Here is a 24093-nt window from a genome sequence, read left to right on the forward strand (position 1 = left end):
AATCCTTTTGTACATAAACCTTCCTCCAGTAACCTATTTCTAGTCTCACCTGATTCCCTGAATCTGTGCACCATCCATGGCACTTTTTATTTTTTCCATTTTTTTTTATTGAGTTATTGATAGGTTACAATCTTGTGAAATTTCAATTGTACATTAATGTTTGTCAGTCATGTTGTAGGTGCACCACTTCACCCCTTGTGCCCACCCCCCACCCCACCTTTCCCCTGGTATCCACTAAACTGTTCTCGGTCCACAGTTTTAAATTCCTCATATGAGTGAAGTCATACACAGATTATCTTTCTCTTGCTGGCTTATTTCACTTAACATAATTCTCTCAAGGTCCATCCATGTTATTGCAAATGGAATGATTTTGTTCTGTTTTGCAGCTGAGTAGTATTCCATTGTATATATGTACCACATCTTCTTTATCCATTCGTCTGTTGATGGGCACTTAGGTTGCTTCCACGTCTTGGCTATTGTAAACAGTGCTGCAATAAACATTGGGGTGCACAGGACTTTTGGGATTGCTGACTTCAGGCTCTTTGGATAAATACCCAGTAGTGGGATGGCTGGATCGTATGGTAGCTCTATTTTTAGTTTTTTGAGGAATCTCCATACTGTTTTCCATAGTGGCTGCACCAGTTTGCCTTCCCACCAGCAGTGTAGGAGGGTTCCTTTTTCTCCGCAACCTCTCCAACATTTGTTGCTATTAGTTTTAGATGTTTTTGCTAATCTAACAGGTGTAAGGTGATATCTTAGTGTAGTTTTGATTTGCATTTCCCTGATGATCAGCGATGATGAGCATCTTTTCATGTGCCTATTAGCCATCAGTATATCTTCTTTGGAGAAATGTCTGTTCATGTCTCCAGCCCATTTTTTGATTGGGTTGTTTGATGTTTTGTGGTTGAGTTGCGATAGTTCTTTATATATTAAGGATATTAAGATATATGACTTGCAAATATTTTTTCCCAGTTAGTGGGTTGTTTTTTTGTTTCAATCCTGTTTTCATTTGCCTTGAAGAAGCTCTTTAATCTGATGAAGTCCCATTTGTTTATTCTTTCTATTGTTTCCCTTCTCTGAGAAGGCATGGTGTCTGAAAAGATCCTTTTAATACTGATGTCAAAGAGTGTACTGCCTACGTTTTCTTCCAGAAGCCTTATGGTTTCAGGTCTCACCTTTAGGTCTTTGATCCATTTTGAGTTTATTTTGGTGAATGGTGAAAAATGATGGTCAATTTTCATTCTTTTACATGTGGCTTTCCAGTTTTCCCAGCACCATTTGTTAAAAAGACTTTCTTTTCTCCATTGTATGCCCTCAGCTCCTTTGTCAAAGATAAGCTGTCCATAGATGTGTGGTTTTATTTCTGGGCTTTCAATTCTGTTCCATTGATCTGTGGACCTGTTTTTGTACCAGTACCATGCTGTTTTGATTACTGTAGCTTTGTAGTATGTTTTGAAGTCAGGGATTGTGACGCCTCCCGTTTTGTTCTTTTTTCTCAGGATTGCTTTAGAAATTTGGGGTCTTTTGTTGCCCCATATGAATTTTAGGATTCTTTGTTCTAATTCTGTAAAGAATGTCATTGGGATTCTGATTGGGATGGCATTGAATCTGTAGATTGCTTTAGGTAGAATGGACATTTTAACTATGTTTATTCTTCCAATCCACGTACATGGAATGTCTTTCCATCTCCTTATGTCGTCATCCAATTCTCTCAGAAAGGCCTTGTAATTTACATTATATAGGTCCTTCACTTCCTTAGTTAAATTTACCCCAAGGTATTTTATTCTTTTTGTTGCGATTGTGAATGGTATTGTATTCTTGAGTTCTTTTTCTGTTGGTTCATTACTGGAGTATAGAAATGTTACTCATTTATGCAAATTGATTTTATACCCTGCAACTTTGCTGTAGTTGTTGATTACTTCTAACAGTTTTCCAATGGATTCTTTGGGGTTTTCTATATATAAGATCATGTTGTCTGCAAACAGCGAGAGTTTCACTTCTTCCCTCCCTATTTGGATTCCTTTTATTCCTTTTTCTTGCCTGATTGCTCTGGCCAGGACGTCCAGTACTATGTTAAATAAGAGTGGTGATAGAGGGCATCCTTGTCTCGTTCCTGTTTTCAGGGGGATGGCGTTCAGTTTTTGCCCATTGAGTATGATGTTCGCTATGGGTTTGTCGTATATGGCCTTTATTATGTTGAGGTAGTTTCCTTCTATGCCCATTTTGTTCAGAGTTTTTATCATAAATGGCTGTTGGATCTTGTCAAATGCCTTCTCTGCATCTATTGAGATGATCATGTGGTTTTTATTCCTCAGTTTGTTGATGTGGTGTATCACGTTGATTGATTTGTGGATGTTGAACCATCCCTGTGTCCCTGGTATGAATCCCACCTGATCCTGATGTATGATTCTTTTGATGAATTGCTGAATTCTGGTTGCCAAAATTTTGTTTAGAATTTTTGCATCTATGTTCATCAGTGATATTGGCCTGTAGTTCTCTTTTTTCGTGGTGTCCTTGTCAGGTTTTGGTATCAGCGTGATGTTGGCCTCATAGAATGTGTTAGGAAGTGTTCCATCTTCCCTAATTTTTTGGAATAGCTTGAAAAGGATGGGTATTAAATCCTCTCTGAAAGTTTGGTAGAATTCCCCAGGAAAGCCATCTGGTCCTGGGGTTTTATTCTTTGGGATGTTTTTGATTGCTGTTTCAATCTCTTTCCTTGTGATTGGTCTGTTCAAATTGTCTGCCTCTTCTTGAGTGAGCTTTGGGAGACTGTAGGAGTCCAAGAATTTATCCATTTCCTCTAGGTTATCCATTCTGTTGGCATATAGTTTTTTGTAGTATTCTCTTATAATCTGTTGTATTTCTGCAGAGTCTGTTGTTATTTCTCCTTGCTCATTTCTGATTTTGTTTATTTGAGCTTTCTCCCTTTTTTTCTTTGTAAGTCTGGCTAGTGGTTTGTCAATTTTATTTATCTTCTCAAAAAACCAGCTCTTTGTCTCATTGATCCTTTCTACTGCCTTTTTCGTTTCAATAGTATTTATTTCTGCTCTGATTTTTATTATTTCTCTCCTTCTGCTGACTTTGGGCTTCATTTGTTCTTTTTTCTCTAGTTCAGTTAGGTGTGCTTTAAGGTTGCTTATTTGGGATTTTTCTTGTTGGTTAAGATGTGCCTGTATTGTGATGAATTTTCCTCTTAATACAGCTTTTGCTGTATCCCATATGAGTTGGTATGGCATGCTATCATTTTCATTTGTTTCCAGGTATTTTTTTCTTTCTTCTTTAATTTCTTCAATGATCCATTGCTTTTTCAGTAGTGTGTTTAGTCTCCACATCTTTGTGCCTTTCTCAGCTTTTTTCTTGTAATTAATTTCTAGCCTTATAGCACTATGATCTGAGAAGATGCTTGTTATTATTTCAATTTTTTTAAATTTGTAGAGGCTTGTCTTGTTTCCCAACATACGGTGTATCCTAGAGAATGTTCCATGTGCACTTGAGAAGAATGTGTATTCAGCTCCTTCAGGGTGGAGTGATCTATATATGTCTATTAAGTCCAATTGTTTTAGTTTTTCATTCAGCTCCACTATTTCCTTGTTGATTTTCTGTCTGGATGATCTGTCCATTGATGTGAGTGGGGTGTTGAGGTCCCCTACTATTATTGTCTTGTTTTTAACATCTTCCTTTAGGTCTGTTAATAGTTGCTTTATGAATCTTGGTGCTCCTGTGTTGGGTGCATAGATATTTATAAGCGTTATTTCTTCTTGATGAAGTGTCCCTTTGATCATTATATATTGTCCCTCTGTGTCTCTCTTTACCTGTCTTATTTTGAAATCCACTTGGTCTGATATGAGAATTGCAACACCTACCTTTTTTTCCTTGCTATTTGCTTGAAGTATTGTCCTCCACCCCTTCACCCTGAGTCTGTGTTTGTCCTTGGGGCTGAGGTGTGTTTCCTGGAGGCAACAAATTGTTGGATCTTGTTCTTTAACCCATTTTGCCACTCTGTGTCTTTTTATTGGAGAGTTCAATCCATTCACATTGAGAGTGAGTATTGATGCATGTGGACTTAATGCTGTCAATCTATCGCTCATTATCTTGTTTTCCTGTGTTTCTTTTCCTGTGTGCTTTAGACTATCCATTTAATACTGCAATTTCTTATGCTGGGTTTCTTAGATTTTTCCTTATCTATGATTTGTGACTCTGTTCTGTACTTTATTTTAGTGTCTACCTTGAAGTTTGTATTTAGAATCTCGTGTATAATATAGTCTATTCTCTGGTGGTCTCTTACTTACTTGACCAATACTGATTTAGACCCTTTGCTCTTCCCCTCCTAAATAATTATTTTCATTTTTTATTCCAACTTGTCTTATTAATTTGTAATTAGAGTGCTAAGATCGTCCTTGTTTTGGTAGTTTCCTTATTTTTACCCTAATGCTATAGTTGAATATTTGCTATCCTGTTCTGGTTCTATCCACTGGTCTCCCTAGTCTGTGGATTGTGTCCCCTTTCTCCCTTTTTTCTTTTTTCAAGTATGAGAGCCTTCTTGAGGATTTCTTGTAATGGAGGGCTTTTAGTTACAAATTCCCTTAACTTTTGTTTGTCTGGAAAAGATTTAATTTCTCCCTCATATCTGAAGGAAATTCTTGTTGGATAGAGTATTCTTGGCTGAAGGTTTTTATCCTTTAAAGCTTTGAATATATCACTCCATTCTCTCCTAGCTTGTAGGGTTTCTGTAGAGAAATTGGCTGACAGTCTGATAGGGGCTCCTTTATAGGTTATTCTCTTTTTTTCCTTACTTCCCTGAGTATTCTTTCCTTATCATTCCTATTTGCCAACTTTACTATTATGTGCCTTGCGGTGGGTCTTTTTACATTGACAAATCTAGGAGATCTAAAACCCTCCTCTACACACATTTCTCCCTTGATCCCTAGATTTGGGAAGTTCTCTTCAATAATTTCGTAAAGCACACCTTCTGCTCCATTTTCCTTTTCCATATTCTCGGAAATTCCTATGATCCTTATGTTCTTACTCCTCAGTGAATCCATTATCTCTCGGAGATTTTCCTCATTTTTTTAAATTCTTAGTTCTCTTTCTTCCTCTGTCTGGCGCCATTCAGCCTGTCTGTCCTCAATTATGCTGATTTGCTCCTCTAGGTTGTCTACATGGGCATTCAGGGAATCCGTATTCTGTTTTATCTGGTCCATTGTGTTTTTCATCTCAAGTAATTCTGTTTGATTCTTCTTTATGATTTCAATCTCTTTTGTGAAGTAACTCCAGAACTCGGCTTGTTTCTCTATCTTTCTCGCTACCTCATTGAGTTTTTTGATGATAGCTGCTCTGAATTCATTATCACTTAGTTTACCTAATTCCAAGTCCTCAGGACTTAATTCTGTGTTATTATTTTCCTTCTGGTCTGGGGCTTTTATAAATTGCTGGATGGTAGAGGAGCGGTTTTTTCTCATGGTGGTAGAATTCAGTTGCAGTTTCAGCCTGTCGCCACTAGATGGGGGTCGAGAGTGGCATTAGCTCTCGACCTTGGGGCAAGATGGCTGTGCCCACTGGCTTTGCTGGGGGGGGAGGGGGTGTTACTCACACGCGCTGGTCTGGGTTCAGATCAGTTCTGTTCTCTGGTCTCCCAAGGCCCTTGATTTATAGGGTCCCCACGGACGGAAGCTTTCCCCCCGTCAGCGGGTCTCCACTGAATCAGCGGCAGGAGTCCTGGATGATCCCCGGGTCGCGCGGCCCCTCCCCCACTCCTTCCCGACCCGCACCGCAGCGATTGCAGACTCTAAGGGGAGGGAGCGATGTTCTCTCCTACCCTTCCAGCGCCTCCGAGGGTGTAAGCAAGGTTTATGATCTCCGCCTTCTTGGTATTGTAGGTCTCTAATGAGCTGGCATTATGTTTATTCTCTGAAATTCAGTTCTTCCAATCTTTTGTTGTATTTTGGAGGGGAGAGAATCCCAGGTCAGCTCACCCCGCCATTTTGCTCCGCCCACTCCCTATCTGATACATGTTTTGAGAATATTTTCTCCCAGTCTGTGGCTTGTCTTTTTATTTTGTATGAATTTTTCAAAGATTAAAAGTTTTTAATTTTGATGAAGTCCATTTTATCACTTTTTTCTTTTATGATTTGTGCCTTCTTATTGTCCTACTTAAGAAATCTTTTCTTAACCCAGGACACTAAAATTTTCTCCTGTGTTTTCTTCAAGAATTCCTATGGTTTTCTTCCTTTTGGGTTTATACCCTATTATGAATTTCTTTTCCCATATATAGTGTCCTGTAAGAGTTGAGAATTATTTTTCTGCCTATGACACCATTAGTTTAAAAGATTTTCCCTTTGCCCATTGAATTGTTTTGGCAACTTTGACTCAAATCAATTCACCCTGTACATGTGGGTCTATTTCAGGACTCTCTATTCTGTTCTATTGAGCTATATGACTATCTTTTCACCAATAACAAAGTGTCTTGATCACTGTAGCCTGAGAATTAATTCTTCCAACATTGTCTTTCTTTTTTAAATTGCTATGGCTATTCTATATCCTTTGATTTTCGATATAAATTTTAGAATCAGTTTGTCAATTCCAATAAAAAAGCCTGCTGTGATGGTCAAAACCTCATGGATGTCCAAATGGGCATGACTACTCCCTACTCTATTCCTTCGAAAAATAGGCTTCTCACTGGGTGTACTTCATCTGTGCCCAGCTGCCTTCTTTTCGGATTCCCCTGCAGAGATTGTACAAAGGTATCCTTAAAGTAGCGCAGGCAATACACAGGTTATCAGAAGCGTTCTCAGTCTTCCTTCGTTCCTCTCCTCAGACCCCACAACAGTCACACACACTCCTCATCTGAATGACAAACACCCCAGCTGATCAGCCACTAAGATAATCTGACTTTCCTGAGAAGTTGACTAAGGGGTTGTTGTTTTCTATTTTGCTACTCCACCTTCTAGAGAGAAATTTCTAGAGAGATAATCAAGAACATCATTATTCCAGGACCTAGCCTGAAGACAGAAAAAAGGTCATTGTTTTCTCCAATACACACGTCTAGATGAGTCTATGTGTGTAACGCTATCACTAATGCTAAGAATTGACAATATAATCTGATTACATTAATTCAGAGCCTAAGGAAAATATATATCGCTCTTCATGATCACTAATTGAAATGCAGGATTCCTTCAAAAGTCTGAAGTGCCACATGTCAACCTAACACACTGACAATGTCAACTGATTGCAAAATACACCAGGTGTCTGGCTAGGGAATCACTCACCGGCAACTTCAACAATGAAAGTGATTATAATTCAGTATTTTTAATGATGCTTGATGTGCAAACGATTACTTTAGCTTTGCTCAGGAACAGCAAATTCCCACTTCGGTCATAACTCGACTTTGAATTATGTATCACCCACTATTCCATCACTATTCTCTTGAATTGAAACAACTATAGTAACAAAAACCTTTTGCAGTCATGTGAATCCTTAATATAATATACTCAAAAAACAAAGCTCAACATTAAAGCATATGCAAACACTTGTGTGATGGAATACATAGCTTAATATAGGCAACCAGAATACCTACATGTTATATGAAAAGATGGACTCTTCAGCAGTCATATAAAGTTGAATTTCCAAATATAATTTTAAGGTAGTAGAATGCAAAGACATATATCCTAGAAAATCATACAGTTTCTGCAGGGCTTCCAATTCTTTACTTATTTTTAGAGGGTGAACAATATTTGCTTACAATTACTCAATTTGCAACAACTACCTATGGGGGTGCCGGGCAGAGAATAAGGGAGGGTAGCTTAGGAGAATAAATTGACTATCCTTCATCTACGGAGTGAATTATTGATGGAAAAACATGAATGTAAGTTTCTGATAAGAAGGCAATTCCCTCTACGTTCCCGTAAGTTACTCAGAAATGAGAAAAATCAATATCTGGAAAGAACAGCAATAAAAATTTGGCATATGGCCTAAAAGATAAAAAATAAAATATTATGTGTAATGCTTAAAGTAAAATAGTTATGTAGCGGTTAACGTGGCAGGAAGCTCCGGGGCTCACTATAGCCTATTATTCAATCTTCTGAACCAACAGAAAACTGACTCACTACCTTACTATTATTGACAGCACCTGCCACTCTTTTTCTCGTCTATGTTTTATCATTCACATGGTAAAGAAACTCCTTTTTTATTTAGAAAAAGCCTTGATGAAGGAGTAGATGATCATTTCTAACCCGCTCCATGAGAATGCGTAAAGATATTTTCTTCATCCTGAGTTAAAAACAAACAAATAGATATTGGTAGACAATACATGTTTATGAAAGGATGTGTTTCCATGGAAAAGAATAAAAATGCTACTAAATAGAATTGCGTATGTGTTCATTTGTAATGAATTGTTGACACGCTGTCCTTTCTGGGGTCCAGGGAGGTCAAGAGCCCCACGATACGATCCCCTGACGGATCTGAAGCCAAAGAGGGCCACAGGCCATGACCCGCGTAATTCACTGATAGCACCGAAAACTGCAGTTCCTCTCTTGCTCCACAAGATAGCAACATTCCACCACTGCTGTGCGCTCGCTGCAGAGGCTGCGCTCCAAGTAGAACAAGTGTGTTATTTAGTCTACAGTCATTTTTAATTTTACTACTGACAGTCTGACAGGACTTCTTAATATTGCTGGATTGACCTTTCCATGATTTTGTGCTAAATCCTTTTTTTTTAACTCCCTTAATCTGCTGTGTCGGGAAGAGAATACAATTGACTCCACCTTACGACAGGCTGCGTTGATACTATTAAGCGGAAAGCACTGGTCAAAACAGATGGGGAGAGAGGCAGGATTACAGGCAGCAAGTGGGGCCATGTGTCACATTACAGGCCCAGATTTCATGAGTGCTTTCCGAGTGTGGGCAGTTCAGGGAGAATATTTAGCTTGTCGTCACTCGCAGGAGTGCTGGACAGGGTCTTCCACAGCACAGAGAACACCACCACATGGGATGTAACGTTCACCTTCAGGTTCAGTCTTATTTTCCCCCCGGTAAAGGAAGATTGTCTATCTGGGGTAAACATCCTTCTCAAAATGTTGTCTTTGAAGACTCAGTTGGCTGTCAGGGAAAGATTACAAAGCTTTTTCTCCAACACACTTGAGAAGGAAGTAAGTGATTGCTGAAAAGATGCACATAACACAGGTGGGGCTGGAGGAAGGACGACCAGCACTGCAGTCTGCAAGGGTTCCAGGGATCTTACAGTGACTACGTGGCCACCATGTATGGAACTCTTACTTTACACCAGACTCGGCAATAAATGCTTCATAGTAATTTCCCCCATTTACACCTCACCATGACTCAAGGGCTGTACGGTCACTAGCTCTGTATTAACAGATGAGGTGTCTGAGACATATGGAGGTTATGAGTGGGTTACAACACGGCTGGCAAGAGGACATCAAGCCAAGGTTAAACCTAGTTAGTGTTACTCCAGTGGCCAAATGGTTAATCATAACGTTACACTGCCCCTCAACAGCCTCTGAAATGGCAAAGTCTCCCCTCGTACTGCTTTTGTCCTATTGGCAAGACCCTTTCCTGGGTTTTAAGGGTCTGTTCTCTGAGAAAAAAAATCCCAAGCAGGTTCTGCTTTGTGTCCCTTGGCTCCTCCAGTCCCTGTATAGAAACCATGAGGAGCTATACCTCACTTTGTGGTTTATGACCATGGAACTCATGCTGGAGATGGTGGAATTTTAGGATTTTTATATATTGCAGAGTTTATACGTAACTTCAAAATCTTGGCCCTTTAATTGGGGCCAACTCAGATAAACGATCCTGTCCACGATTTTTTGACAGAGAACACTTGTGGTTTTATAAATTTCTTTTTTTTTTTTTTTTTAGGAAGATTAACCCTGAGCTAACTACTGCCAGTTCTCCTCTTTTTGCTGAGGAAGACTACCCCTGAGCTAACATCCGTGCCCATCTTCCTCTACTTTATACGTGGGACATCTACCACAGCATGGCTTGCCAAGCGGTGCCATGTCAGCACCCGGGATCGGGACCGGCAAACCCCGGGCCGCCGAGAACCAGAACGTGCGAACTTAACTGCTGCGCCACTGGGCCGGACCCTATAAATTTCTTAAAGGGACCCCTCACCCCACCCCTGGAACACATTTGAGATGGAAGAGGAAGTGAGGGCAGGCTCTCATTATTAATTTCCTATCTCACCTGCCCTTCATTGTTTATTTCACTGACAAAGAAAAATAAGACTTTGAGGGTTGGCTAAAGGGGAAAGGGCCAGAGCTAGAGGAAACAAGCCAGCAAAAAGGCAACTAAGCCTCTAAAAACGAAAGTGCCTGCTTCACATCCCATCACCTAAGGACCCTGACATAAGCCCAGGAATGAAATCCACTGAGGGCATGGAATAGAGACTCACTGGGCAGAAGGCATGTTCCTCAGCAATTGAGTTATGGCATCTTAGTTAAAGCGCTGAATCATCCTGGTTGCAACTAGATACCAGTCAGCAACTAGAAAAACAGAGAAAGACCTAGCTGTGGGGGACTAGGAAGGTTGCCTTGGCGCCTGTTCCAGTAAAATTTGTGGCCAGGGCAGGGCTCCACTTCTATTAGGACAAAAGAGTTAATAGGAACCAAGGAACCCTGACAAGCAAGGCGTACATAATGGAGTTCTATGGGCGGGTGGAGCACATATGTGCCCAGAGACCCAGTCCAGGAATGTGAGATGTTAGGCTTGGTGCAACAAGGTAACTCTAACCATGGGAGGTACGTATAGGACATGTTTTTATTGCCAGACTAAGGTAGGCTCAAAGTCTGTGTATCTACAGAAGAGCAAATGTGGAGCAGTAACAAAATATATTCAACACGCAATCTATACTAAGGTGCACATAGGTGGTCCTTTGGCCAATTACCCAGAAGAGCTGGCCTAGCGTGAATCACCACATGGACCAGCCCTGCTCTGAATCTCAAGACAGGGCCAAGGCAGGTGCACCATGCTCAGACTCTGCAACGTAAAAGAATGCACTATTTTGTACTCCTGAGAGGAAGGGGGGAATCCAAACTCTGTGTTTTGAGAGAAGAAAAACAATTCAAGTGTATCTTCTATAACTTTTTGAATATGTTATTGAATATAATTTTAGAATTAGAAAAATTGGGGAGCATACCACATGGGTGAGTACCCAAGTGATCTGGGGAGCAGTAAAACATCTTTTTAGAGCTCATTGCTGTAATATACATGGCCAATATTGCCACCCGCATAAAGTAAGTGTTGGTAAGTTCTACATACGTACAATTTTCAGATGAGATAAAAGTCTCATGACATCCGCCATGTCCGCAAGGATGAGTAAGCGCGTTACAGCTGATAGCAAAGCCCTTGCCGCCCGCACCATGGTGCCACGCTTCACGGATGAGCATGGGTCATCAGCAAACTCTGAAGAGGCGATGCGCATCGTCTCACCTGGAAGACAAACACGGAGAGGGATGTGTGTAGACGAGAGGCTCAGAGGCTGACACTGCTAAAGATCTGTGGATGGACTGTTAACTGCTCTTATTGCAAAACTACCATGACGGGGTGGGACTTCTGCCACCTCCAATGCAGCAGAATTTTTCAAGGCAAATGCATCAGTGCACATGGACAGGGGCTGTGAACAAAACAAGGTGCTCATTTCACACTGAAGTATGAAATTATGCTTTTAATATCAATCAAGAACACATTTAATTTGATTTGTCTAATAGTTGAGATGAATTTGTCCTGACCTTAATCATTTTCACTCTTCATTTCCCTTGGAACCAATGGTATTTACCAGAAAGCTAGTTGAGGTTACTGACAGTTGAAGTACAATGCTAATGGCTCCAGAGAGGAATGGAACTTAAGACCTTGGCCTCATTAACACTGTACTCTTAATTGAGCTAATCAGACAAGAACAGACTATAGAGATACCCCATATCCAGTCTTTTAATACTCTGCTAGGAACCTATTCTCTAACATAGAACATTTATAAGACAATTGAACCAATTCAACAAATGTTCATTAACTACATACTTGTGTCAGATTCTCTAGTAGGCTCTGGAATTACAAAGGTGACCGAGAACACCCTGGTCTCAGGGAATTCACCATCTAATAAAGAAACATATTGTAAATTCATAGTCACAATACAGTGATTATATGCCATAACAGACATACGATGAAGTATGCAGGCAAAGGAGAGGAGAGGGTGATTTCCTCATTTCGTGTGTGGCGGGGCAGGGGAAGCTGTAACTTTGATGGGCTTGGAAGAACTAAGAAGTATTCCCCAGGGAGACAAAGGTTGGAGGGGCACCCTAGGAAGCATGAACATTGTGTGAGGCTCTGAAACCTGGAGCGAGGCACTGAGCCTAGGGAACTGCAGCCATGTGGAAGGTCACAGTAAGGAAAGGGTATGGGGAAGAGAGGTGCCAGTGCCTGGATCACTGTGGAAGAGATTTGCATTGTCCTCAGCAGTGAGGGAAGCGACATTAACAGATTTTTCATTTTGGCTACATTACATAAACTGGAGGGGATAAGACTAGGGCAGAGAAACCACGTAATACGGCAGATGCAGTTATAGTCTGAAAGCAGTAATGAGAGCCTGCACCAGGCAAGTAGGAACTTGATATAGAGAGGAAGGGAGTATTAATGAGATCTGCACCAGACAAACAACGGATTTGGGGATTGATTAGATGTAGAAACGAGAGAGAGGGTGGAGGTGATGGTGAATATCAACACAATACCATCCACAGGTGCATATCTGCACAAAGGGACCCCAGGAGTGGGAAACATAGGGAGCTCATTAACTAGAATGAGCCTGGTCCCATATCAGTGGTGTGGATATCCACCCAGGATAGAGAGGACTGGGAGAGAGCATAAGGAAACTTCACATAGCAGTGTACACAGGGGCATAAAAGCTTCAATAAACTTGAAGACTAGAGTTAATATGACCGATTATTTAATTAAGGATAAAACAATTCATTCAATATTTTATTTATAGAAATAATTACTTCTCATCTATTAATCAAAACCGAGCTCATTTAAATAAAGTCAATTATATCATTGAAAGTCTGTGCATCCTGTAATTTATCCTAAGATATAAGGGAAAATAAAAAACACCATTACCATTGTACAGGCAGATCAGAATATAATGTAATTTGTTTAGTTAGTGTTACAGTTAATTAAACCCTGACAGTGATCCTTTTTATATTTGGGAAAAGTGGGTGCCTAAGGAAATATATTGTGCTGTTGGATTTTTAAAAGAGGCTACCATCTACAATAAGTGTATTATATTGCTGACCAGCTTTGTCTGGATGCTTAGGCACAAACAAATAGCTTGATATATAACAACAGCAAGGGAAAGACTTAAAAATTCATTACCATACTGGCACAATGGTGAATTTTCAAGAAGTATAGCCCTAGAGAGCGAAATAAACTTTAAGGTACAGGCTGGCACTTAGGAGACACATAATCAAGCCAAACGTCCCAGTGTCCCACCCTTGCCACAGGGAGATTACATAAATCTCCTCCTAGTCCCCCTCTACCCAAAACAAAAGACTAATTGAGAGATAGCTGTGCAGTGGGGAGAAGGCTACTTTATTGCCACTCTGTACAGTGCAGCTAGAAAGAATATTATACACCAAGACAAATCTAATGAAATACTGAGAGGGTCACCAGAGGCAAATGTGGGCAAATTTGTATATGGTATTAATGGGTTAGTCAGCTGCTGTTGAAATGGATCCACTTACTCAAGGGAAGGGGAGATTTATTCTGCCTATGAATTTAGGGAGCTATGTGGTTGATCCCAAATTCTGCAGGTTAAATTGGTACAAGCCATAGCTTGGGTAAGAGCAGACCACCCAGGAAGGCCACTCTCAAAACAGTCCAGTCGAACCCTCTCCCAGCATGTAGAGGAACTGTGCCTAATCAAACCAAGTTCAAGTACAGGTTTTATATAGAGGGTCAGTGTAAGGGCACTTCATCCAGATGCTGACCATTTGGTCAGCCCTACTGTTTCAAAGCTAGTGGGTGACACATAGCAACACAGGGTCCTCAGGTGGAGCTGATCAATCTGAGGGCCACAGCAGGCACCACTGAAAGGAGCTTAGTGTGTGTGTGTGTGTGTGTGTGTGTGTGTGAGAGAGAGAGAGAGTGAGTGACTGAGTGAGAGAAGGAGAGAGACTCACATTAGTAAATGTGACTCTGCAAATGGAAATTTCACACTAAATTCTGAGATCATTCTAAGATAAACAGAAGATGATTTAATTCAATTTACATTAAAACAAAAAGCTTATTTTAAGCAAATACAAATGATCTCATGTTGTTAAAGATTTCAAAGAAAAGGCAATCTGAAGTCAGCAATAACTGTAATGTGTTTTATATCCCTGTAGTTTTAGGATTACTGAATTAAAATTAAAATCTATATTACAAAGTGATAAGTCAGTTTATCAGGATAAAATCAGCTATTTTCCCAAGGAACTGCTTTTTCCATAAGACTAAAATATTTAGCTAAGAAATGGCATGCATGTGTAGGAGAGGAAGGAAGCTGCAAAGAGAGGCTAAGAGATCGGCCTGTTTCTTTTATTTTCACTCAATCTCATTTACTTGATTAAAGACCCAAGCTCAGAGCAGGGTTTCTATGGTCAAGCCTTTGATCTCCCCAAGCCTCTACCACTGGCTGGAAAGAAGGAAAATTAACATCTCCAAATAAGTGACTGAGGGGAAATAACAATTAATATGTACATAGTGGTTCTATATAAAAGTTTTTATCTAAGTATTTTTCTAAAAACTTTATATATATATATATATATTTACTCATGGATTGAAAAAGAATACATCTTTAAAGCCACAAAGACTTAGGGTCACATTCCAACTCCTCTCCAACCATTACTAAATATGCAAGATTGGCAATTATTCAACCTTTGTGTTTCAGTCTCCCCAATGTCAAACAAGGATGAAAACAATGATAGCCGCCTTGTGGAGTGCCATTAGGGTTAAGGATTAGAGATGATGCATTCAAAGCACCCAGCACAAGGCCTTTCCTGCAATGAGGGAGGGCTTCCTCATTATGATCATTAGTACCACTGCTACCACTGTCACTGTGATCCTCTCCAACACAACAGGAATTGGTGGTGAACTCCTGGTTAAAGGTGTGGAAGTGTATTTTTTGGTTGTTTCCATTCCTTGTGAACACAATAATTTAGAAGCCAGAAAACATGTGTCCTATAAAAATACTGATTGTTTTAAGGCAGAAAATACCCCTACCCCAAAAAAGTGATGCTAATGCTTGGTTTTCAAATCAGTGATTATTCTGGTTCTTATGCTATCCTGGAGGCACTGGGATGGGTGGATAATTGTGTACAAGCTTGAGGTAACATCACTCAAATGTGGAATGATACAGTACAGTATTAATAAATAGAAGAGAGTGATCCCATGCAGAGGGCAGAGTCTCAGGAGTATAAAAAGTCATTTAGGAGGCAGACGGTGAACTAATGGCATGAATATCATGTGGCTCACCTTTTGAAGGGTGAGCCTGCATGCAAGGTAAACACTCTCAAATACTTGACAAAGAAACTACTGGAAAACTTCGACAAGCAAGGGAAAAGGGATGGTGAAAAGCTATGTTCAGAGAGTGCAGGGTGAAGGAATGGAAAACTCAGAAATGTGGATGATCCTAGATGCTGATGAGGATTTCACTTATCTTTTCTTTGCACTCTTTCAGAAATGGCAGGCACTGAGCTGGTCCCCTGGAATCAAATGATGGAGACTAGAACTAAATTGAGAATGAAAATGAAGAAAAATGCAAGCCACAGAGCAAATCTAATGAAATACCCAGAATAAGAACAGATTAAGACATACAAAGTCAAGTAGGGAGATTTCCACGTACCTACCATATATTGTGTGGTCATTTACATTGTCAACATTTTTATTATAAATTAAAGATTGCTCCGTAAGAGAATTGAAAACACAGTTAATTAAAAGGAATCAAAATAGCATTCACAGTTCCAATAACCAGAGACAACCACCAGGGAACATTTATGAGCTGTCTTCTAGAAAGTTCTCTATGCCTATATTTTTAACTACTAGTTATCATATATAATATCTATAACTGCATATTATCCTTTGTCTAATTATATAAATTCTCTTTTGTTTAATCACACAGATTTTCCTTTGCCTAATTACATAAATTTCTAGTATATGTTGACAGTTAATGTTCTTGATATTTCCCTCCATTAAAGAATTCCTACAGAAGACAAGGGGGAAAAAAGCAAAACGTCCCAATCCTCTTAGCTATGGTTTATGCCCTTTCACAGTAACCTATACCTGCCTCAGAATCTTTTTCACACATATTTTCCTCAAGGTACAAATCTTAAAGGACTCTGAGAAACGAATCCTCTACAGCAATGCAGAAAAAACATATGTTTTCAGAGAAGAAAGCAAGATGAGTGAGGTATAATACTTGACCACAGCTTTGCAAAGCCTTGGCTAGCTGTGCTCCCTGACCTGTGCGTACTCACTGGGCCACACACTCACAGAGCCAGTGCAGGAATACACACAGCCAAATTTTAAAAGGGTAATTGAGTGGATAGCGTACATCCTTTGAATTCCTTATCATTTTGATTACGTTGTAGAGTCTATAAGGCACTGTAATGCTTGAAAGCCATTACTGCTTTGCTTAGTTAATTTTTAAAACATGGTGGGAAAATATTTATCTTCATTTGAGATAAAGCAAACTGAAACATGAAATGAATGGTCAATGTGGAGGACACCAAGGAAGTTACAATGTTATCAGAGGCGATCTTGACACATTACAACATTCTTCGTTCCTTTTTAGAAGACACAGGTGAGTACTCCTTTGATAAGAATCATCCAGAATTAGTTGATGTATAGGAAAGGATGAGTTGAACAGGTGTTGATTTAGCTAAGGACCTCTGAACTAACTGTGTTAGCAAACACTGAGGAATATCCTCTTTTGGGCTGGTTTCAGCAGCAAGGGGATGGTGCCCACAAGGTGATTCAAAATTCTTTCCATTTTAAGATTCTATTAGGTTGTGTCCATTTGGACTTAATATTTTAACATGTGCTCTCTCATCTCCTTCCTAATAAGAACAGTTCTCTTTTATTTAGAGCTCATGGTCTGCCAGGGTCTGTTCAAAGAGCTTTACATGATTAACTCAATTAGTGATGAAGAGAACCTGATGATGTAAATACTTGCATTGCTACCATTTATACCTGAGGAAAAAGAAAAGAGTAAAGGAAGATTACTTGCTTAAACAGCTGGTAAGTGGTGGAGCCAGAATTCAAAGCCAATCTGGCTTTAGAGTCAATGCTCTTAATAACAGTGCTTTAGAAATGTCTTTAAATTCTGCTTTCTGTATTAAAATTATTTGTTTACATATTTCCATTTGGACCTACATCATGAGTTTAAGACTAATATACTATTTTATTTAGTTAGCAGAGTATTATGAGGAATGAAGGAAGGATGGAAGGAGGGAGGAAAGGTGGAAAGAAGAAAGACATTTCTCCAATTATTCTCAGGCTCTACCACTCCCTATCGTCTCATATCAGGGCTGATTTATCAATGCCTGTGCCTATATACATTTGAGTCTTCACCACTTTCCCAAGACTGTAAGCTTAGTCAGAGTAGGGACCATAATGGCAGCATATTGATTTCTTTATTCCTAGGACCTAACATGCCTTTGACAAGGTGCATTCACTCAATAAATGTTTGGAGGAGCAAAGGAAGGTCTGCCTGGCACCTTACATTTTGAAACATATCAAATTGGTGGTGAAGCAAGGAGAAAGGACAAAAGAAATCCTGAATGCTATGAACTTCACAATGAAATGATAAGTTTAATATTTTTTCCCTTTTTTTTTTTTTTTAACTTGGACTTGTGTTTCAGCAAGCAGTGGGGAAACTCCAACATTCAAGAAAGGCAAGTGCTGGTGGAAGTAGCAATTCCTTTACGTTTCCTTTGTTTTGCCCACATAGGCATTTGTTATGCAGAATGAAAACATCTTAAAACTTTTTTAGAAGTAAGAACTTGAGAGAGCAATGTATGCATTTCACCCCAGGGTGGCTATGACTCAAACTCATGATTAGGGGAAAAGGTTGACAATCAAAATTTTTTCTGAGGCTCAGGGATGATGAAATCATGTATTTTCTCAAGCAAAATCTGCATTAAAAGAGCTACTTTCTGGACCCTCTCAACTCTAGCACTGAACATCTACACCAGTGCTTGGCATAGTTCAGCTTTTGTCACCAAAAGGCAAGATAATCTTTGGCCTAAATATGTGATATTCAGGAGAAAGCTTTATATGCTTTTATATATATACATATACATACATATAATTTTTAAAAAGCAAGTACACATCAAAACCATGTACATATTATAAAATGAGAATGCTGCTTTCTTTGTCATTCTACCAAAGGTAATGGGCTCCATGCATTCTTAACCATTCTTTGATTTTCCAAAGAGCTTTCTGAGCAAACAGGAAATTACATGCAAAATAACAGAAGGCTGATAGGTCCACTGACCCTGAAGTGATTGTGAGACTGGAGAATTTCTGACCTGGGTAGGACCTCTTCAGGCTCCTTCAACATCTCAGTCTCATCTTACATCTAAAGACACAGAAGCCAAGTGGAGAGTGACCTGCCGGAGATCAGGAAACTAGGTAAGGCCAGCATCCCAAGCTCTTGACATCCCAATCAGGGGCTCTGGCCACAGCCCCAGAGTGGCTGGGAGACCAACAAAGCACAACGTGACACCAGCAAATCATAACTTTCCCCTCACCTAACAAAATCCCAAAATAACCACATGGCCTTGTTACCGCCCTGCTTTAGTGGCTTGAGCAGAAAAATGTATGTCATCATTTGGTCAGACCCAGCGTTCTTTATCAAGGTGGGTAACTGAGTCTGTTCTAATGCAATTTTCCCTCCTATCAAGATATGTTCAGCATGTAAAAGTACTACAAATGTCAGTAACTGATGATTTAGTGTATTGAGTGTTATGAGCTATTAAACATCGTTAGAGACAGCAATGCACCTCCTTGCAGAAGGCACAGATCATTAAGCGTACGGATTTTAATTATTTCAGCTGTAGCCTTTTCCTGGGTTGGGAGGAGAGGGTGCAGGGTAATTTTGTGTTGTTGTAGCCAGAAAGATTAGCAAGCTGCAATATGGCACACTTCACAAATGAGACCTTTGCAAGGACCTGTTAAATGTAGCAAGAGCCACATTCCATAAAAAGGTGATTATTGTCTTGGGCTTGGATGCAGTGGAAGCCCATAAACTTGGAAACATTAAACAGTGATGTGCTAAGCTTAGGAGAAAAATGGAGTACAGAAGATCCATAGTGAACTCAAAGTCACTTGATATTTTTATAAAATAAAGAGAAAAGAAATTGATAATCATGTAAATTTCATCGTGCAATAAAAGCGTTCTTATATATATCAAATAAATACTTAAAGAAAGCCTATTGTTAGAGCGTAAAACAAATAAGCACCCAATAAACTAGCTTTTGTATATCCAAAATTTCAATAACCCTGTATATGTAGGGCACATCTCTCTATAAAAAGCATACTGCTGATTTATTTATATTCCTGTCAATAAACGTTTCTATTGATCAGTATGTTTATTCTCCTACAACCATGACCACAAATCAAACCCCCTGAAATGTCAGCAGACTGATAGAGTACTTAGTAGTTGAAATGTGATTTCAAAAACCTTTTAATGTGATGAGGAAAGAAAGAAACAATGCCACAACTGGCATCTAGACTGGACAGCAGAGATAGTATGATCACCAACAATGCTAGCAACTAGTCTTGAAGGAAAGAGGAAGGCTCAACATCCCAACAAGCAAATGTAGAGGACGCCTTGGTTTCCTTTTGCTAATTAAGATACCGTGTAAGAAAATACAGAGTAGGGAGGTGGTGGTCAGATTTAATGTCCAAATCCCAGAATTTAAGAATACTTTGGAGGGCATCAGGCAGCCTACATCTCAGCAGATGTAAAATCCAGGTGCGACCTCTAAGACAGAAACCCCCTCCCTCCCTAGGAAACCAGTCCAATTTGAGATCCTCTAATAGATAAAATATTTTTCCGCAACTATTTGGTCTTTGATGTACTCTTCTGAATCATACACAAAAATCTAATCCCCTTTTCAACAGCATAGCTCTTGAGAGAATCTTTTAAATGTCCTTAAGGATAAATAAAAAATCAAAACAAACATTCTTCAGCCATTGCCCAAGAACTAATACCGCCTCCAGATTATGAAAAGGACAACTAACATAAAGAAATTAACGAACAGCTCCCCCCAGGTTTTGAAATGTTAAATACTTACTAACTATTCAAACCAAGATGATTTGTTTCCTTTTACAGGACCTTTTAATCAAATTAATAGTGTCAGCATGACAGGTGTTGCCAATCTTCTTTGGAGGGAACTAGTCTGGTTTCTGGCATGTTGTGAAACAATAAGAGATAACAATTGATAAGATAGATAACTGATAACAAGTCTGATCTATTTCAGGATCTAAATTACTACTTATATTAGAAAGATGTTAAATATGAGCTCATTGTGGAGTTGAATTCCTCAATTTCAGAGTGTAGAAGACAAGTAGCAAGAACCTTATATGACTTGCTCAGGGTCACACAGCCAATTAGGGCCAGAGTCCAGACCATAGCTGGGTCTCTTGTCCTTGAGTTTGGATTTGCTGTAATTTACTACCATAGTTAATTTCTTTAGAAACCTCCTGTTTTTGACATGATTTCACAAATTTACAACTGACTGTCCCCAAAAGTTAATACATATAATTTAAGCTTTTTTACACTAGTTTGGATGTCTTGATATTATGTTTATGTGTGAATATATTTGTAAGTTCCTATGGTATCTCAAAATTGTCATTAGTACAACTAAATAATACTTGCATCACTGATTTCATATCAGCTAAAATATAAATGCAAAGAAAAGCAACTAGGAAGAATAAAAAAAGGTACATTATAAAATTTATAGGCTGATATGCTGCAGACAAACTAGGCTCGAAATTGCTATACTGTAAAATAACAAGTGAACTTTTTCTAAAGTAGTCTTTGGCTAAATGAAAACACAGGAATAATTCTCATAACGAGGAAAGTTGATCAAGGATAGAAAATTCTACCACACATCTTAAAATTAGAAACAAAACAAAAAATGTTCCAAGTAATTGGTATCATGAACCTGGTAAACCAAGCCATAAAATTACAGCTCAATTAAGTTATGTTTTAAGATAGAACACAGAGAAAACTGATTTCCCTCACTGATTTCTTGGTGAAAAAACTAGAATGATCAGATTCTAGGATTTAAATGCCATGGTCTGTGCTTTAATTTCTAAACTGCCATCGATTTTCCAGTCATCACAGAGAAATGGCAGTTTCTTAAATGTGAGTGTACTTCACTGACTGACAGTAGGCACCCAGGTCACCATCATTCTGATTCCAATATTAAGAGGGCTCCAAAAGGGATCAGATCTAAATCAACATTAGCATATCAATTGTAATAAAACACTGCTAACAAAAATGTATTTGCTCAGTGGGGGGATCTGGCAATAGGTAATGAAGAAAATTGATTTAAGGTAACTCAAAACCCTAAATCCAAAAGGACAAACTGGCAAAATGTGCTAATCATAGCTTTCTTCCTGTCTGTGATCAATAGCTTGTCACTAGGGTCATGATGGATCTCAGACAGTCTTCTCTCCTTCGAATCCAAACATACATTTTATAAAATAAGTGAAATAAGTTTATAACAAACATCAACCTTGAAAGGGAAAAATGTCCCAACAGGGTGACATACAGCCTCAACAGTGAGGGAAATGTGGGGGGTTAGGACAGTTCTGTCTACACCGCCTTAGTTGTAGGGTTGATTGTATGATCACATCTATAAATGTGTGTTTGTGTGCAAAGTGTATAAGGAGATACTATATTTCATTTCACTCATTTACCAAGCACTTGCTGTGTGGTAGACACTTCCTAGGTTCTAGATATTTAAGATGAAGTCATGATTTCTACCCTCTGTTTACTTTCAACCTGATCTTTCTGAAAGGCTCACTAAACACGGATCATCTGTGGAACACCTGTAGAGAAACATCCACTGAATAGGCATTTGGAAACTCAAGAAAGAGGAAGCTGCCTTTTAGGCAGCTGGGAATCATGAGTCAGTGGGGGATGCTTAGTCAGTTATAATAATAAGTAAGAGGGGCCAAAAAGTGTTTATGTGTGAGAATCTATATCTATACCTATACTTACACCTATATCTATACCTATCTATATATCTATCTGTACATCTCTACAGAGACAGAGAATGAGAGAGAGATTTTTTCTTTCTTTATTCCTCCAATGGGCAGCTGTTAGCCACGACTCTGAGAGACGGCAGAGACCAGTTACACACTGTTAACTCCCTCTCCCCCAAATCCTTGCTAGATTGCTAAAAAACAAAAATTATAGGGGCTGTCCCAGTGGTGTAGTGGTTGAGTTCACATGCTGCACTTCAGCAGCCCATGATTTGCAGGTTCGGATCCCTGGTGTGGACCTATGCACCACTCATCAAGCCACGCTGTGGCAGTGTCCCACATAGAAAATGGAGGAAGATTGCCACAGATGTCAGCTCAGTGACAATCTTCCTCAAGCAAAAAGAGGAGGATTGGCAACAGATGATAGCTCAGGGCCAATTTTCCTCAGCAAAAAAATTATGGGTGAGAACATCCCAGACAAACTCTTCCTCATTAATTAGTTCCCTAGCCCCATATTAAAGCAAAGATCCAATGGTTAAACTGAAAAAAGTAGGATAAATATACCCTTTTCCTTGTATTCCCAGACTTTTTGGACCCTCTTTTGTATATTAACAATTGTACCCATCCTCAGATTCTCTTGCCAGTCTCTGAGTCTTTCTGCCTCTTGCAGCCTGCTCCCAAGCAAAGTAGGCCCCATTCTGTGCTTCTTTATGTTGATTTCCTTTGATGTAAAAGTGGAAAAATAGTGATAAATGATTTGAAAATTTCACTGCATGCACTTGCCGGTGAATGCAGGTGCCCAGTCCCTTGGTAAGCATATTTCTCACTACAAATTAATAAACTCACATTGGGAGTATAATTTAACCTCACATGTAGATCTGCTCATAGGGAGAGAATAGTCTGGTCATGCTGATGTTAGCATTCCACTCAGTATGACAGTATAATAAGGATTAATAAACTAACATGGATTTTTTAAGCAAATACACACATGGTTGTTTAATTCTTCCATCACTTACATATTATGGAGTTGCAGTGACTGAACAGCAATTGCCTTGGGGCTACGCCAGGAGGTGTCTGATTGGGGTAAGTACGGGAACTGGTTTTGAACAATGAAGAGGAGTGATTTTCAACTCCTACTCTCAACACAAGTGGTTCTTCTCACTAAAAGGAGTTTAAAGGAAAGGCTGGGGAAGAAAATGCAGATGTCAAAGAACCTACAGAGGTGGAGAACTTATTTTAGAGACAGGGAACTGAAGCCTTACTGAGCAATACCTGGGCTTAACAAGCCAAATTCTAAGCCACTTCCAGATAGTATTCAGGGACATGAAGTAAAAAGTAGGCAGCCTGACACATTGGACAAGCGACAATGGTAGCTCAGGCTGATTTCATCTCAGCCTGCACAGAGGTCACCATGTGTTCACACTGGTCCAAGGCTGTCACTCAGGTGGAAAAAGAAGCCTGTATGAATCCACCATACATCCTTTACAAGATGCTCTATGTAAACAATGGGTAGTCAACTATGTTTAATTCTCACATCAGAGTGTGGGTTCAGCCATTTTTAATAGATCCATTTGTAATCTTCACACGATTCCAAGTTAAAGACTCTTTTCAGGTACAAATGCATAAGCATGCACACACATGTCACATAAACTCCCACCAAGTGTGCCCTACTTAAATACCTAGTCAAGGCTTTGGCACAGAGAGCTGGCAAAGCCAGTAAATGGAACCATTTCTAGAATTTAGCCTTAAGGCTTCTTTGCTTCATGTGCTACACATTATAACTACATTTGAGAATCCCCAAAGCTAATATTTTCAATAATCAACAGATGCAGTTAGAGA

The 24093-nt window shown here is 39.4% G+C and overlaps 1 protein-coding gene across 4 annotated transcripts in view; it reads right to left on the bottom strand.

The window, feature by feature from the left end:
• The window catches only part of CTNNA2 (catenin alpha 2), a 1089024-nt gene that overhangs the window by 738352 nt on the left and 326579 nt on the right, over positions 1-24093 (bottom strand). For all 4 annotated transcript variants that reach the window (XM_044772747.2, XM_070511884.1, XM_044772741.2 and 1 more), the window contains exon 4: positions 11276-11442. In XM_044772747.2, coding sequence (XP_044628682.1) covers positions 11276-11442 — 167 coding nt within the window. The remainder of the gene's footprint in view (positions 1-11275; positions 11443-24093) is intronic.

This window comes from Equus asinus, chromosome 6, assembly GCF_041296235.1.
Source record: "Equus asinus isolate D_3611 breed Donkey chromosome 6, EquAss-T2T_v2, whole genome shotgun sequence".
NCBI lineage: Eukaryota > Metazoa > Chordata > Mammalia > Perissodactyla > Equidae > Equus > Equus asinus.